The sequence below is a fragment of the Citrus sinensis genome, chromosome 5, assembly GCF_022201045.2.
Source record: "Citrus sinensis cultivar Valencia sweet orange chromosome 5, DVS_A1.0, whole genome shotgun sequence".
NCBI classification, from domain to species: Eukaryota; Viridiplantae; Streptophyta; class Magnoliopsida; order Sapindales; family Rutaceae; genus Citrus; species Citrus sinensis.
Genome location: NC_068560.1, coordinates 29,847,631 through 29,863,203, shown reverse-complemented (window position 1 = coordinate 29,863,203; position 15,573 = coordinate 29,847,631). Strand labels below are relative to the sequence as shown.

Below are 15,573 nucleotides of genomic sequence, written 5' to 3'. Positions count from 1 at the left end.
TTATAAATAATTCAAAGTTTTGATTTTTTTTAAGTCAAAGTTTTTTTTTTTTAATTAAACCATCAAAAGAAAGAAAGAAGGAAATTATGGTAACAGTCTTTCCAGCTAATAAAATATAGAACAGAAGTTAAGGAGCAAAACAAAATTGTTTGGAAATACAAGGCCTTCCTTCAGAAATCTCACACGCTTTTGGATCTACAACGAACAAAAGGACCTTAAACACAAAAACAATTCCGAGAAATATTTCGCCTGAAAATTTCTCGACTCTCAAAATTAAACCCCAACAAGATTTAAATTGCGAAAATAGATTCGCGTAATGGATCTCAATCAGGTGAGTTACATAATTATCATTTCATAGTTAATTTGAGTCGCAATCGATTCATTCTCTAATTCTTTTGTGATATTTTTCAGTAGGATTTTAGATCTGTGTTTTCCGAAGATTTTGAATATGCCCATTTGTTTTTTTCCCCCTTATGTAATCAGAAATTATATATAGCATCTGTTTGGTTCTCGGGAATCTGATTAAAGATTAGCAAATGCTTGATACAGTGTTGTGCGTCTCGGTAGTCTAAAGATCTTATAGTTGTGAATTATATGTTGCTTCAATCTCAATATAGTAGTGAACTTGTTGAGATTAAGCTGGGTTTTGTTTGGTTGCGGACAAAATTTAGGAATATGCTCTTACATTTTAAGTCTTTAAAGGGTCCGAGAAAGCTTGAACAGGCTTATTTATGAAGGAATATTTTAACTCTTTCGACTGATCAAGGAAATTATTTGCGGGATACTTTTTTTCTGGTTCTTCGTGATATTAATGATTTCTTGGAGATCAATTTGGATTGTCTTTGACCATATGTGGGCCTTTCTGAAGGTTTTTGCTTTAGTTTAATCAGTTATTTGGGAATTAGGATACCGTGTTGACAATGACTGTCTCATGCGTGATTTTGTTATTTTTCATTATCAGTAAAGAGCTTGTGGGAGCCTGTGTCGGTACTCCTATGAAATGGAAGAGTCATTTGCCCTTGACCCTATGAATTCTGTCGTGAGTGCAAGAGTTTTAGAATCTATACCTTTTTGATTAATTTCAACACTTCCTGTAACAATGAAGTTTGAAATACCTCTCTAAGTGATATGCAAAAGAGATACATACCTATGGAACATTGAATGTTTTTGCTCTTTGAAGAAAAGTAGAACCTCTCATATGACTCATTTTGTTTATGATTGTTAGCATTTAACATTGGGATTTTCTAGAGGCAAATTTAAATTGCTTCATTGTTTCTTATAATGAATTCAATTCTTGTTGTTCCTGACCTAGTTTTCATCATCTGTAGCCTCCTGGTGAAAATTATGCGAACCCAAAGACATGCTTCTTTCATGTTCTCTTCAAGGTATATTTTATCTGATTTAGGTTATGTATCTTTGCTCTATAATCGTATTTCATAGTTTGACATTCTGTTGTTTTTGGCAGGGTGCAGCTTTGGCATTTTACATACTTTCTGCCCTCTTTTTCGACAGCTTTGTCATCATTTTTGTGGTGACTGTCCTTCTTGCTGCTCTTGATTTTTGGGTAGTCAAGAATGTTAGTGGGCGTATATTAGTTGGTTTGAGGTGGTGGAATGAAATAAATGATATGGGTGAGAGTGTGTGGAAGTTTGAGTGCCTTGACCATGAGGTTGGTATTGCCTACTTTATGTTTGCTTAATATCATTTATCTTCTTTTCACTATTGGATCACTCTCAATTTCTTGATAGTTGTTCTCCTGCATAAGTGCTACTTAAGTCTCACACATTGTTACCCTTGTTGTTTCTATAGTCCATGGCTCGCATGAACAAGAAAGATTCGTGGCTATTCTGGTGGACCCTTTACCTTTCGGTAAGTAAAATACTGTTTGACATTAGCCTGTTACTAAGTGAGCCAGAATATGTATCCATTCACATGTAGGTTTAATTTAAGCTCACTAATTCAAATTAATGCAAGAGGAAAGACTCGTAGATTTTGAAGTAAAATGTTACTGAAATTTTGGAATAGGATTAATTAGAAAGGATATGGAAATGCTAATACAAGCTGGGAGGGAAGATATAGAAATGATCTTGAAGGGCTGAGTGTTCTCATATAGTTTGACAGTTTGGCTTCTCTGCTTTTCTTTTTCGTACTTTTAATGTAAATCTACATCCGACAATTTCTATTTGTTTCAATGTAGGCTGTTGCTTGGATTGTGCTTGGGATATTTTCTCTCATTAGGTTCCAAGCTGATTATCTCCTGGTTGTTGGTGTCTGTTTGACCCTCAGCATTGCAAACATTATTGGTTTTACCAAATGCCGAAAAGGTGAGCAGCTTTACTTGTTCTTTTCTTGCCACGATATATGTTGACATTGCTGTTGCAGCATTAAGGCTCCCTATTGCCTCTTATTGTTGTTGCAGCTACCATGCATGAGTTTTACTGCTAATTACTTATTTCTTTAAAGCTGATTATAATTAAAATCCTTAATGCTATTTTCAGATGCTAAGAAGCAGATCCAACAATTTGCCTCCCAGACCATCGCATCCGGATTCACATCTACCCTACAGTCAGCTTTCAGTGTTGTCTGATTCAGTTAGAGAAGCTGGGTGTAAGGTGGACCAGTAAACTTGCTCGTGGAAGATATGTTGAGAAGGGAGTGGTGGCCTTGTACAAACTTGCCTGTATGGATCGGCTTATTTTTGAACTCTATGGGAAAACAAATTAGTAGATGTATTTGTATAACCTTCTGGAGTTACTGGTATTCGTATAATGAAATTACAGGAAAAATTCATTTATAGAACAATAAGTTCTTTTTTGGCATTTAGCGTACTTGGTTTCTTGTTTCAATCCTTTGTAATCAATCTTTTTGGTTGTTATCAAAGTTGAGGATAATGTGGAGCTTGATTCCTATATTAACACTTTTGTGCAAAATGTAGACATCTATTCTATTTTAGTACACCCCATTAAGAAAATATGAAAATTGATTTTTGTGATTAATGATTTTTTTGTGATTAATAGAAGCGGGGAAAATTACTCTTAGCTGGAAAAAAATGAAGAGAAAAGGCCCATTGAATAGAAAAATAAGTTAGGTCATCTAACAAAATGGTCATATGGTTGGAGATATTTCTACTCTACATTTTTTTTTTGAAATCCACCATACTCTCTACTCTACATTTTTTTTTAAATCCACCATACTCTCATAAAATGATTGTAATGAGTTCACATTAGTTTTGAAATATACAAATCAACAAATTTTTTTGATAATTAAAGAATTAAATCTGAATTATAATTTTTTTATGCATCTTTAACTATTAAGATTGTTTTAAGATAAGTTTTATTTGATTATTTTACCTTAAAAATATGAAATTACAAAATTACTTCAAAAAACACAAGTTCTCATATCCAATGTTTTAGATATTTAATTTTAATTGATTAAACCTCCAAACTTTTTTCTTTATTTATATTTTTTTAACTATATTGTGAACTTATTATAATTAGTTTTAAAAAGCGAGGTGAATTTACAAGAATTGTGGGGTGTAAATATCACCGCTCTAATCACATATGTCTAATTTCATATCCTACTCTTCTACATGAATGTAAGTTTTAAATTTAAGCTATGTAATTAAATAATCATCTTTAATAAAAATTTAAAATCTAAAATTAATTTTTAATAATATTTAAGATTAGAAATTAATTTTTTTTAGCTAAACAGTTGTGGTAAAATATTGTTTATGTATAGAAATTTAAAAATAGTGATATTTCTACCCTACAATTTTTGCAAACTTACCCCATTCCCAATAATGATTACAATAAATTCACATTATTTTAAAACAAATACAAATAAAGAAGAATTTTAATAATTTAATTAAATAACTAATTACCTAAACTATTAGATATAAGAGTTTATATATATATTTTAAAATAATTTGGCCATTTTTATATTATAAAGATAAAATAGTTAAATAAAATTTATCTTAAAACAACCGGTAAAAAAGCCAAAATAAAAAAATTACAAGAATAATTTAATTGAATAATTTTTTAATTTTTTAACTAATTTCTATATTTAAAAATAACGAGAACTTATTGCGATTATTTTTAAAAAATATGTGACGGTGGAAATATCCCACCCCGAAAAACAAAGAGTAGAAACTTAATTTCATTGATACCCCTTAAATGAGCTAAATATATTTTAGTGGCCACAGATTTGAAAATTCTGTTAAAAAGTCCGATTTATATAAATCCTCCCGCACCAAATTCCATCGATCCATTCACTGTAAACAGAAAGCAACAGCAGATTTTCGAGTAACAGAGAGATGTTGCAGTGTATATTTCTTCTTGCTGATAATGGGTAAGATTCATCTCCAAAATTTCTTCCTTTCAATCAAATTTTGTTCATTTTATCCTCTGGGTTCTCAGAGTTTAGTCCTTTTTATAGTGACTAAATCAAATGGGTCTGAATTGAGCTTGAATTATTGATTTTTGTTGTTGGAATTGAAACTGTAACAGAGCGGTGATACTGGAGAAACAGCTAACTGGGCATCGCGTTGACCGATCTATTTGTGATTGGTTTTGGGATCATGTTATTTCTCAAGGTGATTCCTTCAAGGTACCTATGCTTGTGTTTCGTCTAATTTTCACTGTTAAAGCATTTCAAGTTGTTTTAGTTTTTGTTTTTGAAGTTTCTTTGATCATGTTTTGACAAATAGTCAGTTGTTTTTATATACATGCAGCTTTAGTCGAATTAAGTTTATTTAGCAGATATATGTTCCCGATGTCTGTATCTTGTAGTTTTATGCTGGCCTGGCTCATTTTTATCTATCAAGTTTTCTCTGTGTCTTGATTGATAATTGCAATTCAAGTTGATTTAGATGCTCTCTGAATTTGCTGTTTGGTATTATATGTAATTTTTACTTGTTTGTTGATAGTCGATGCCAGTAATTGCTTCACCAACACATTACATATTCCAAATCGTTCGAGCGGGGATTACCTTTTTAGCTTGCACCCAAGTTGAAATGCCGCCTTTGATGGGTATTGAGGTAAATGTTCAAATTCTATGTGTTTTAGAATTCAGAATGAGATGATTTATTGGTTGAGCATGTTAGATCCTTGACCTTTATGTACTTGATATTTTAGTTCCTTTGTAGGGTTGCTGATATCCTCTCAGATTACCTTGGTGAGTTGAATGAAGATTTGATCAAGGATAACTTTGTCATTGTTTACGAGGTATTTCATGTTTTGTGCCAGGCATTATTTCAATTGCTATTCTTTTCCAACTTATTTTAAATACATTCTGCAGATGTAGATAAGTAGGTAGCAATAAAGTTGTGCACTACTGACATGTTAATTTATCTTGTCTTCTCATTAAAAATGGTAGAAGATGAGAAAGTTCTCAGTCCACAGTTTTCACTCTTCCTTCAATTCACTACGTCATTATTTCTTATTGTTATATAGGCTTTTTGATGATAGTTAAATGCTGCTTCTGTTTTCTTATAAAGTGTTGTTGTGTTTACTGACAAATATACTGATTACGAGTGACAGCTTTTGGATGAGATGATAGACAATGGCTTCCCGCTCACTACAGAACCTAACATCCTTAGAGAAATGATAGCTCCACCAAATATTGTTAGCAAAATGTTGAGTGTTGTGACTGGGAACAGCTCTAATGTGAGTGACATCCTGCCAGGTGCAACAGCATCTTGTGTGCCATGGCGACCAACAGATGTGAAATATGCTAACAATGAAGTATACGTTGATCTTGTCGAAGAAATGGATGCAATTATAAATAGGTGTATATCTATCCTTACATTTGGCTCAAACTTCACTTTTAGTTAGAAGTACTTCAATGCTTTGGTTGGATTAATTATCCAAGTTTTCCATATTGTACTTTCATACTTTTTACTGAGTGGTTTTTGTACTACAGCACTAAGCAATTTTCTCTTTTGCACGCACGGTTCAGGGATGGGGTATTGGTGAAATGTGAGATTTATGGTGAAGTTCAAGTGAACTGCCTCCTTTCAGGTCTTCCTGATCTGACTCTTTCTTTTGCAAACCCATCTATCTTGCATGATGTGAGATTTCATCCCTGTGTTCGGTTTCGACCTTGGGAGTCCCATCAAATTCTGTCATTTGTGCCTCCTGATGGACAGTTTAAGCTCATGAGTTACAGGTGAGTGGTGTTAATGAGGAATTCATTCTTAAATTTTCTTCTTTGAATGGGAAATGTATGAGATACTGACTGGGGTATTGACCCTACTAATGCAGTCTTGTATAATGAAGCTTAAAACAACTGTTTGGTAGATGTATTTGTATTTTATCAAGGCATGTATGAGCCTGCTTTTTCTCAGCCACCTTCCTGACACTGAATATACGGCATTATTTGACAAAGCAGTTACCTTTATGCAGGGTTAAAAAGTTGAAAAGTACCCCAATATATGTAAAGCCGCAGCTAACCTCCGATGCTGGAACATGTCGCATTAGTGTGATGGTTGGAATACGAAATGATCCTGGAAAGACAATCGACTCCATAATACTGCAATTTCAATTACCTCCTTGCATTTTATCAGCTGATCTGACTTCAAATCATGGAACAGTGAATGTTCTTTCCAATAAGGTACTCATTTGGAACCATTTGCATACATTAGCTGCTGCTGGTCTGCCTTAGCAGTTGCAATTTGTTTTGGCATATACCTGGGGCATGGAAAAGAGAATGCATGAATTTTTATAGAATCCATGCTGGTTTTTTTGTCCCTCCCAACCCTCACCCCTCTTTCCTTCCTTCCTTCCTCTCTCTCTCTCTCTCTCTCTTTTAATTTTTGGACAAAAGGATGAATTTGATTGTTTATTTTGTCATTAACATGCAGATTTGCACTTGGTCAATTGGGAGAATTCCAAAAGATAAAGCCCCTTCATTGAGTGGAACAATGGTGCTTGAGACAGGATTGGAGACTCTTCGTGTATTTCCTACATTTCAAGTCGAATTTAGGATTATGGGTGTCGCCCTGTCTGGCTTGCAAATTGATAAACTGGATCTACAGAACGTCCCAAATCGTCTTTACAAAGGTTTTCGAGCTGTAACACGAGCAGGTGAATACGAAGTGAGGTCGTGATGCTATATTTTGTATCAAGATGAATTTCAACTTATTGTGCTACTGGATGCAAAGTTGTTATGTATTATATATTGCAGCTGGATTCAGCACTGCAGTAATTCATGAAATTTGACAATTGCAGGAATGCATTCAATTGAATTTAGTGATTTTGAATTGGCTTTAACTTCAATGGTAGCTCATTTTCCTTGACAAACAGAACATCAGCACTGCTTTGTAAAGCTTGAACAAATTAATGACTTTTCATTAGGGGATGTACACTCCACACGGACAAAAGGGATAAACTCATTGCACGATTATCTTGATATATCCGCAAAACAATGCAAAACCCATCTGTGTTGCCGGGGATTGTATTACAAATTATTGCTGAAACGACCAAAGAGCCTTGGGTCACCAAAAGGAGCAGAATTTCTGCTGCTATCCGAAATGATCAAGCGGAAACCTTATTTACTCTGAAGGAGTCTATAACTTGCCTAAGATCATTCTCTTCTTCTACAAATACATTTTCTGGCGTCTGTAATCTCAACTCATACAACCTGTTGTTTTCAACTCCAAGAACTGAAAGATACCGCCGGTCCCATTCCAAATTAACTACTCGATCCTTCGGCATCACAGCTAGCTCATTGTTGTTTGCAAATGACTTTATGTTCACCTGATGGCATATGAATTTTCAGAACATGCTATCACAAGAAAACTATCAATTACAAGTTTATGCATGCTCAAGTCAAAGCTCAAATAATGAGAGAATGAAAATCCTAGTTACTAACAGCTGTGTGATGTTCCAACACCAAAAACAGCTTACCTCGACTAGGTAATAGAGCCTGCCATCATCAGCAACCCGCGAGGAAGTGGAAAGAATGTTAGACTCACGCCGGACTCCAAGTCTTGTAGACATAAACTCTATCAAATACTGCCGGAGTACTTTCCTTCCAGCTTCTTGAGGAGGGCCCAGGTCTTCGACACTCTTGTACCTAGAAGACGATGGAGAGGACAGTTCCACAGAAACATTTTCATCAAGAACATAAGGATCCCTGTAGAAAATGTCAGCGCCGGCACCTCGGACTTGAATCCAGTTCTGAGGATACTTGAATGAATAACCATCAAATGTGTCTATGTATTCCCTGAACCCAACAGATTGTTGAGCCAATGCGGTGTTGCGAAAACCAAAATCCGAGAAGATATAACTCGATAAGATCAATGCCATTGCATTCCTCCTTGGAACTGCAAAAGCCTTAAGAAAATGTATAGTGAGAAGCCAATTATAGGTTCTGTAGCAAGTGAACTTGAAGAAAATTCAGTTGATATCTACAGCGACTGCCCTGTTTCACGAGGAATTTGTTTATCGGATAATGGGACAAATGGATGCAGGATTGAATTTATGAGATATTTACAAGAAACAAAGTCTTGAATTCGATATTTATCATGAAAATCATAAAGAGAAAAAGGGATGGCTGATACCTCATAACCCTCTTCGATTAGGAGTCTTACCTGCAAATTGAGTAGCGGCCATGACAGGATTTTTCTTTTCATTTGAAGCTGTAACGTGAAGTGCTTCTCTTGGCAGTGGAGTCTGCTGCTGCTGACGGACTTGAGAATGGAGGCTGGCACCATTGAAGCCAGAGAGTGTAGAAGTAAGGATAGAGAAACAAGGGTGTGTTTGGTGCTGCATCATCACCATCCTTGCCATGCTGATTGCTGATGGCGGTGGTGGTGGCTGGTGTTAGGATTTTTGAGAGGCTTCGACTCTGCCCATTAGCCCACTTTTCCTTGCTTGCAGTGAGGATAAGAAACTGACCCACTTCACTTTTGGGTTATATCTCCACAGCCTCTCATTGGGTTGTGGAGATTCGGACAAAAGATAAAGATGAGTTTGGTAACACACTTAACACATTGTGTTGGGTATTTTTTGTTTTTAATTAAAATTGCAAAAATATGTTTGATAAGATCATTCCCTGATATAATCACCGAAAAATTTAAAGAACAAAATAAACTTCTGAGAACAAACGTTGAGAACGCCAATTTGTTTACAAAAATGGAGAAAAAAAAAGTTAAGGAAAAAGGTGGTGTACTTTCTTTTGTTTATTTAATCATTATTTTATTTCATTAGCAATTCTTTCTCTTGTAACCATTTGCTGCATTCAACTACAATCTTTTTCTTCTTCAGTCGTAAAAATCTCTTCAACTATAGCCAAGTTTCAGGTAATATTTATGTTCATTAAAATTTTATATAATTTTGTATTATATCAAATATAAAATGAAGATCACTCTTTTTTTTTTTTAACAATTTTTACCTGATATGAATGAATAATGATGCTTTATTTTAAATTACTTTATTTAAATTTAGTGAAGAAAACTATTTTATAAGAAAATTCTATATTTTCAAACAAATTATATTTTTAAACAAACAACTTTAAACACATTTTTACTATTTTCATTTTCATATCTTATTTTGAAAACAAACTACTAAATAAAATTTTATTTTAAAAGACATCACATCAAAAAAATAATTATTGTTATATAAAATAAGAGCCAAAAACACTCATTAAAAAATATTACCAAGAGCACCTGTTACAATTGTGGGATTAAGATAAGATGATGTAAAACTTTATAGTTGGTTTATCAATTGTCATAAGCGAGTAAACCAACATGTGCAGAGCATGGAGATGTGCAGTTTGTTTCATTCCATGAAAGTGACCCCTGAAGCTAAAATTGCCCAAATGTTGGTTGAACAAGTCGTTGGCTTTTGCTCCATTCTCAAAAGAGTAATGATACAGCCACAAACTCTTGTACAAACTTATTTTGTACAAATTGATGTGGCATGATAAGATTGGTTGAATTAAATATCACTTGACCCACATGATTTGTTTTTATTAATTTATATTTTCATTCAACCAATGAATTAATGTCACGTCAGTTTGTACAAAATAAATTTGTACAAGAGTTTGTGGCTGTATCATTACTCTTCTCAAAAACCATGTGCTTGTTTACAATGCTTGGCTGTGATTTTGCTGCAACCATTTGGCCATGATAACAACGTGGATTGATACAGAGCGATCCCTATGTAGATAAGAACTAAGAAGTAAGAACCACCATTTCCATTTATGATTGATCTTCAAATTTTTCTTGCACTTTTCCACGTGGCAATAAAGTCATGAACCCACAAAAGTGATGAAACGTGGCAAGAAGTCAATGGTCGAAAAGAATCGGGTACGAAAAATTAAAATATAAGTATAATGGATAGCAAACGCCCTTTACACGTCACCAATACTATCTGCCTCTTGTCTCCACATTACAAATCTTTCATTGAAGCAACCAAGGTGGAGATTATTTGCTTTTACTTTTTACGCAAGAATAGTACTCCCCCCCAAAAAAAAAATTTGCTTATTTGATTCAATATATTCAAAAGGGACCTGTCTATGTTACAGATTCTGTAACAAACATCTCCCGTCATCCCACCATCCGATTTTCTTTTGTTTAGTTTCTCACTCCACATCCAACCACATCCAACGGCTGATGCTGCAGTCTGTACCTTACAGATTCTGTAACGTAGTTTTGTCCTATTCAAAAGACTTATATATAGCATCATTGACTTACAATTACGACTTGCCTAAAGTTTAAATAGAAATTAATGAACTGGTTAATTTCATCATTCATCCATAAAACTCCACATTCTATTTCTATCTGCTAACCTCAATCCCTCTCTTCTATTAAATATTTTATTAAAATAGAAATTAGACTTAAAAAAAGACAAATTAAAAATGGGCAGAAAACAAATTTTATTTTTGCACAAAACTCGGCTAGTTTCATAAGTCTTAACTAACATCGAAGCCTATATATGAAAAAGAAGGGAGCCCCTATTGTTGCAACTATCCTTGGCCTGCTATAATTTTAGACGCCATTTTCTCTCACCAAATCCTCATCTCCGAATCACAAATCCTTCTCTTACTTTCTATTTTTGCAAGTCTTTCAATTATCTTCTGAAAATCTTTCATTTTTAACCTACTCGTTGTATTTTATTCATAAAGATTCAAACTTTTTTACACATGCTTTGCGTTATCTGTTTTTGTTGTTGAATCAAAATCATTTCTTTGTTATGAATTCAATCAATCTTCTGGGCAACTCTACAATGAAGCTCTCTGGTAGGTTCCTGATCCCTTGTCGAAACGCTTCATTTTCCGCCTTCATAGTTATAAAACACCCCAATCATCATTGTTTATCCAACAAATCATCAACTTTTTGCTTCAAATTTGATCAAATCAATCAAATCCAAGCGCACCCTTATAAAATTTCGGGCTTTCAACGCATTTTGAAAGATACCCAGAAACCTTTATGCGTTTTTGGCCCTAGTTGTGGCCAAATCAGGGTTAATTCAAGGCCTTTTAGTGTTGTTTCAACAAAAAGTAGAGGTCTATATCTTGTAGCTTCTAGGGTAGCATCAAATGTTTCAAGCTTCTCAACTTCTGTTGAGACTCGTGTGAATGATGGCAACTTTGAGAGGATTTATGTTCAAAATGGTTTAAATGTTAAGCCTTTGGTTGTTGAAAGAATTGATAAGGATGAAAACATTGTGGGGCAGGAAGAATCATGCGTTGAAGTTAATGATGATGAGAAAGTTGGTAAAGATAATTTAGAGGGTGTTAGAACTAAGAGAGAAGAGACTGAAATTGAAAAGGAGGCATGGAGATTGTTGCAAGAAGCTGTTGTGACATATTGTGAGAGTCCTATAGGGACTGTTGCTGCTAATGATCCCGGTGATAAGCAACCCTTAAATTATGATCAAGTGTTTATTCGCGACTTTGTGCCTTCAGCTCTGGCTTTCTTGCTTAAAGGAGAGGGGGAAATCGTCAGGAATTTCCTCCTTCATACTTTGCAATTGCAGGTAATAATTAGTTATTCAATTTATTGCTTTCATTTTATTTCAGTTTTTTATTTTGTGTTCTGGCTTGAGTACTAAATGTGCACCAATTATCTTGTACATGACTTGTGTTTGATTGTGAATTTTTAATGTTAGCTTATACTGAATTTCTCATTAAATATGCTAGTTAGGATTGAATAATGTCTTTGTGCAAGATTAAGTATTATATTCACTTAGGAGATGAAAAATATACAATCTTTACAGACAATATCATTTTCAGATGACAGTTTTATGATTTTGGTGATGGCTAATATTTGATGCAAAGTCGCTTAAAAGTTACTGAAGAGAGATACTCAACTCTGTTTTTATCTAGTTTCTAATTGCCTCATAAGTAAATGATTTCTGTTCCCAAAAATGAAGCCTGCTTTTGATCGATGATTGAGTATTAAATGCAAGTTTCTTCCCTCCTTGGAATTTAGAATATTTTAGTGATAATATTTTGGTGTTTAATTGATGTGGTTGCATGGTCACTGTCTTTTCATTATGTTTATTTAGGAAAGTATCTTCATTTCCATCAGCAATGAAATATCATGAGCTTTTCTGGCATTGTGATTGGGGTTTTGTGTATGGAGTGGGTGGGGATGAGTGGTCACTAGTTGAAATAATTTACTATTTCTTCTTAGCAGGGGAGGTGGAGGGTGTTGTTGTCACTATAATAACTGTTCCTATTATTATTTTGCCATTTTATTAACTTTCTTGCTTCTCTGCTCCCTGGAGTTGATTATCTATTTGCTATGTTGGTTATCCATTTGTATTGATTGCATGTTACCGAACTGTAGCCATATAGTTTTCTCATGGTAGATTTGAACTTACAATCAGTTTCTCATGGTAGAGCTGGGAGAAAACAGTGGACTGCTATAGCCCAGGGCAGGGATTGATGCCTGCTAGTTTTAAAGTTAGAAATGTACCTCTCGAAAGCAATAAGTTTGAAGAAGTTCTAGATCCAGATTTTGGTGAATCAGCAATTGGCCGTGTTGCACCTGTGGATTCTGGTTAGTACATTATAACTTTATGGTGATGCAAATAATACTCAATTTGTGTCATTTTTTTGTAAAGATGTCACACTATAGCACTATCTGCCTTCTGATTTTTTTTATTCTTCCTAGAGGTTTCTTTTCCGTTATAGCAGCAATTAACACTCGAGTTTGTTGGTTTTTATACTTTTCTTTTCTGATGGTAGGTTTGTGGTGGATTATTCTGTTGAGGGCATATGGAAAGATCACTGGTGACTATGCTTTACAAGAAAGGGTGGATGTTCAGACTGGCATAAAATTGATTATGAACTTGTGTTTAGCTGATGGCTTTGATATGTTTCCTTCTCTACTAGTCACTGATGGCTCCTGCATGATAGACCGGCGGATGGGTATACATGGTCACCCCCTTGAGATCCAAGTGAGTTTAATTTGCTTCTTTTCCTGAGTACTGCTTATTTAACTGGATTTTGGGGTTCATGTATTACTGAGTATTTGCTTGCACATTGAAGTAATAGAAGAATAATTTACTTTTGTCTTATTTACTGCCTTAGTCATTTTTGTGCTTATTGATATGCTCTAATACCAATTCTTTTCCCTATACCAGGCCATATCTTTTTTCTACTTTCTTTTATCTGGCATCTCGTGGCTGAATCATGTGATATTAGATCATTCCCGTTTGCCTCTGTTAATGCTTTTAGTTGACCTTACATATATAATTTTGCAGGCCTTGTTTTATACGGCCCTAAGATGCTCCCGTGAGATGCTTACAGTTAGTGATGGATCTGGATCCAATAATTTAGTTCGAGCCATCAATAATAGACTCAGTGCACTGTCATTCCATATCAGAGAATATTATTGGGTGGATATGAAGAAGATAAATGAGATATATCGATACAAAACAGAAGAGTACTCCACAGATGCAACCAACAAGTTCAATATATATCCTGAACAGATTCCTTCATGGCTAATGGATTGGATACCAGAGGAAGGCGGGTATCTCATTGGCAATCTACAGCCAGCTCACATGGATTTTAGGTTCTTTACACTTGGAAACCTATGGTCCATTGTTTCATCGTTAGGTACACCAAAACAAAATGAATCTATCTTAAATCTTATTGAAGCCAAATGGGATGATCTTGTCGGGCATATGCCTCTTAAGATATGTTACCCAGCTTTGGAGTCAGAAGACTGGCGTATAATCACTGGAAGTGACCCAAAGAACACGTGAGTTCTCCATCTGTGCTCTTGCGCACATGCACACACAAATAAAATGCATCTTTCTTCTCTAGTGGATATCCTGAGATAATAGCTTCTGCTAATGGTCCTGTGGGTCATTTGAAATTTTTCATTGATGCTGAATTATATTTTTATGATGGATCCAATGCAGCCCTTGGTCATATCATAATGGTGGATCTTGGCCAACCCTTTTGTGGCAGGTAAGCTCAGATATTGTTACGTATATTGTTTTGGCTTTTTGAGGAATGCTCAGCACATATAGATTTGACTATGAATTTGCTGTTGTAAATTGTAATGCCCGTGCGTTTAGAATTAGTGGCCACAATATTGATAAACAACTATTTGTCACGGGGTCCTCTGATAGATTATCTATTTTTATGCTCAATGCCCCTTTATTCCATTTTTTTGGGAATTTTTCTGCCTAAAAGTTCCACTCAACCTTCTCTTGGATTCCTTCTTGAATCACTATGCATTTGGGCATCGCAAGGTGTCATTTTTTTTGGTTCATTTGTTAAGTCAGCCAATTTTACTCAATGACATAATGATGTCAAAAGTAGATGGCAATGACAATCAAGATAAGGCAGGATAATTGCTCTGATTGTATATTCAAACTAATATCCTGGATTATGGGCATTGTAGGTGTTTGCAATTTCCTTGAACTGAATTTTTTTCCCCCCTAATATGGTTGCTTCATTTTCAGTTCACGTTGGCATGCATCAAGATGGGAAGATTAGGATTAGCTCAGAAGGCAGTTGCCTTGGCTGAGAATAGGCTTCCACTTGATCATTGGCCTGAATATTATGATACGCGAACAGGGAGGTTTATAGGAAAACAATCCCGACTTTTCCAGACATGGACTATTGCTGGGTTCCTGACTTCTAAAATGCTCGTGGAGAATCCAGAAATGGCTTCTGTGTTATTCTGGGAGGAGGATTATGAACTTCTTGAGATCTGTGTTTGTGCACTTAGCAAGAGTGGGCGGAAGAAATGCTCTCGCGGTGCCGCAAAGTCTCAAATTCTTGTCTAACAGGACACCATTTTTTCACGGGTGCCTTTGCATTGTACAGCCACACGTTTAGCTTAGAGTTACAATCATTTTGATGAAGAACAATACCCAAACCTCAAAGTGTAACACATATATAATCCTCTTTTTTTTTTTGGTTACTGTACGATAAGCATTTAGTATATTTTATATTCATCCCATCGTCGATGATGCTTTTGAAATGACAGTGTAGACTGCAGAGGGAACTTCATGATATTATAATGAATTTCCCAGGTTCATCTTTATGTATATATTTTGTCAAACAATTGTTTTACATTATAAACAGTGGACTGAATCTTATTAT

At 34.8% G+C, this 15,573-nt stretch overlaps 4 protein-coding genes across 7 annotated transcripts; 3 read left to right on the top strand and 1 right to left on the bottom strand.

The window, feature by feature from the left end:
- Positions 1 to 124: 124 nt before the first annotated feature.
- Positions 125 to 2,915, top strand: LOC102608293 (Golgi apparatus membrane protein-like protein ECHIDNA). Its single transcript, XM_006472178.4, has 6 exons — positions 125 to 331; positions 1,329 to 1,385; positions 1,466 to 1,669; positions 1,810 to 1,869; positions 2,198 to 2,324; positions 2,499 to 2,915. Exons 1-6 carry the CDS (start codon positions 317 to 319, stop codon positions 2,585 to 2,587), a joined length of 552 nt encoding a protein of 183 aa, XP_006472241.2. The 5' UTR covers positions 125 to 316; the 3' UTR covers positions 2,588 to 2,915.
- Positions 2,916 to 4,204: 1,289 nt separating this feature from the next.
- On the top strand, positions 4,205 to 7,274 carry LOC102607814 (AP-3 complex subunit mu). Of its 3 annotated transcripts, none has more exons than XM_052442378.1 (8): positions 4,205 to 4,347; positions 4,506 to 4,591; positions 4,925 to 5,035; positions 5,133 to 5,222; positions 5,538 to 5,785; positions 5,920 to 6,165; positions 6,402 to 6,609; positions 6,860 to 7,274. In XM_052442378.1, exons 2-8 carry the CDS (start codon positions 4,577 to 4,579, stop codon positions 7,103 to 7,105), a joined length of 1,164 nt encoding a protein of 387 aa, XP_052298338.1. In that variant the 5' UTR covers positions 4,205 to 4,347; positions 4,506 to 4,576; the 3' UTR covers positions 7,106 to 7,274. The 3 variants fall into 3 exon arrangements, with proteins under 3 accessions (XP_052298338.1, XP_006472239.1, XP_052298337.1); XM_006472176.4 differs by having other exon boundaries at positions 4,506 to 4,605; positions 5,956 to 6,165; XM_052442377.1 differs by having other exon boundaries at positions 4,506 to 4,605.
- A 51-nt stretch (positions 7,275 to 7,325) lies between these two features.
- Positions 7,326 to 8,934, bottom strand: LOC102607332 (psbP domain-containing protein 1, chloroplastic). 2 transcript variants are annotated; one of them, XM_006472174.4, is made up of 3 exons: positions 8,591 to 8,934; positions 7,905 to 8,323; positions 7,326 to 7,754 (listed from the first exon to the last, which is right to left on the bottom strand). In XM_006472174.4, exons 1-3 carry the CDS (start codon positions 8,787 to 8,789, stop codon positions 7,533 to 7,535), a joined length of 840 nt encoding a protein of 279 aa, XP_006472237.2. In that variant the 5' UTR covers positions 8,790 to 8,934; the 3' UTR covers positions 7,326 to 7,532. The 2 variants fall into 2 exon arrangements, with proteins under 2 accessions (XP_006472237.2, XP_006472238.2); XM_006472175.4 differs by having other exon boundaries at positions 7,905 to 8,333; positions 8,591 to 8,922.
- A 1,878-nt stretch (positions 8,935 to 10,812) lies between these two features.
- LOC102607038 (alkaline/neutral invertase A, mitochondrial) lies at positions 10,813 to 15,535 on the top strand. Its single transcript, XM_006472173.4, has 6 exons — positions 10,813 to 11,981; positions 12,850 to 13,009; positions 13,198 to 13,409; positions 13,716 to 14,215; positions 14,379 to 14,427; positions 14,928 to 15,535. Exons 1-6 carry the CDS (start codon positions 11,196 to 11,198, stop codon positions 15,252 to 15,254), a joined length of 2,034 nt encoding a protein of 677 aa, XP_006472236.2. The 5' UTR covers positions 10,813 to 11,195; the 3' UTR covers positions 15,255 to 15,535.
- Positions 15,536 to 15,573: the final 38 nt, after the last annotated feature.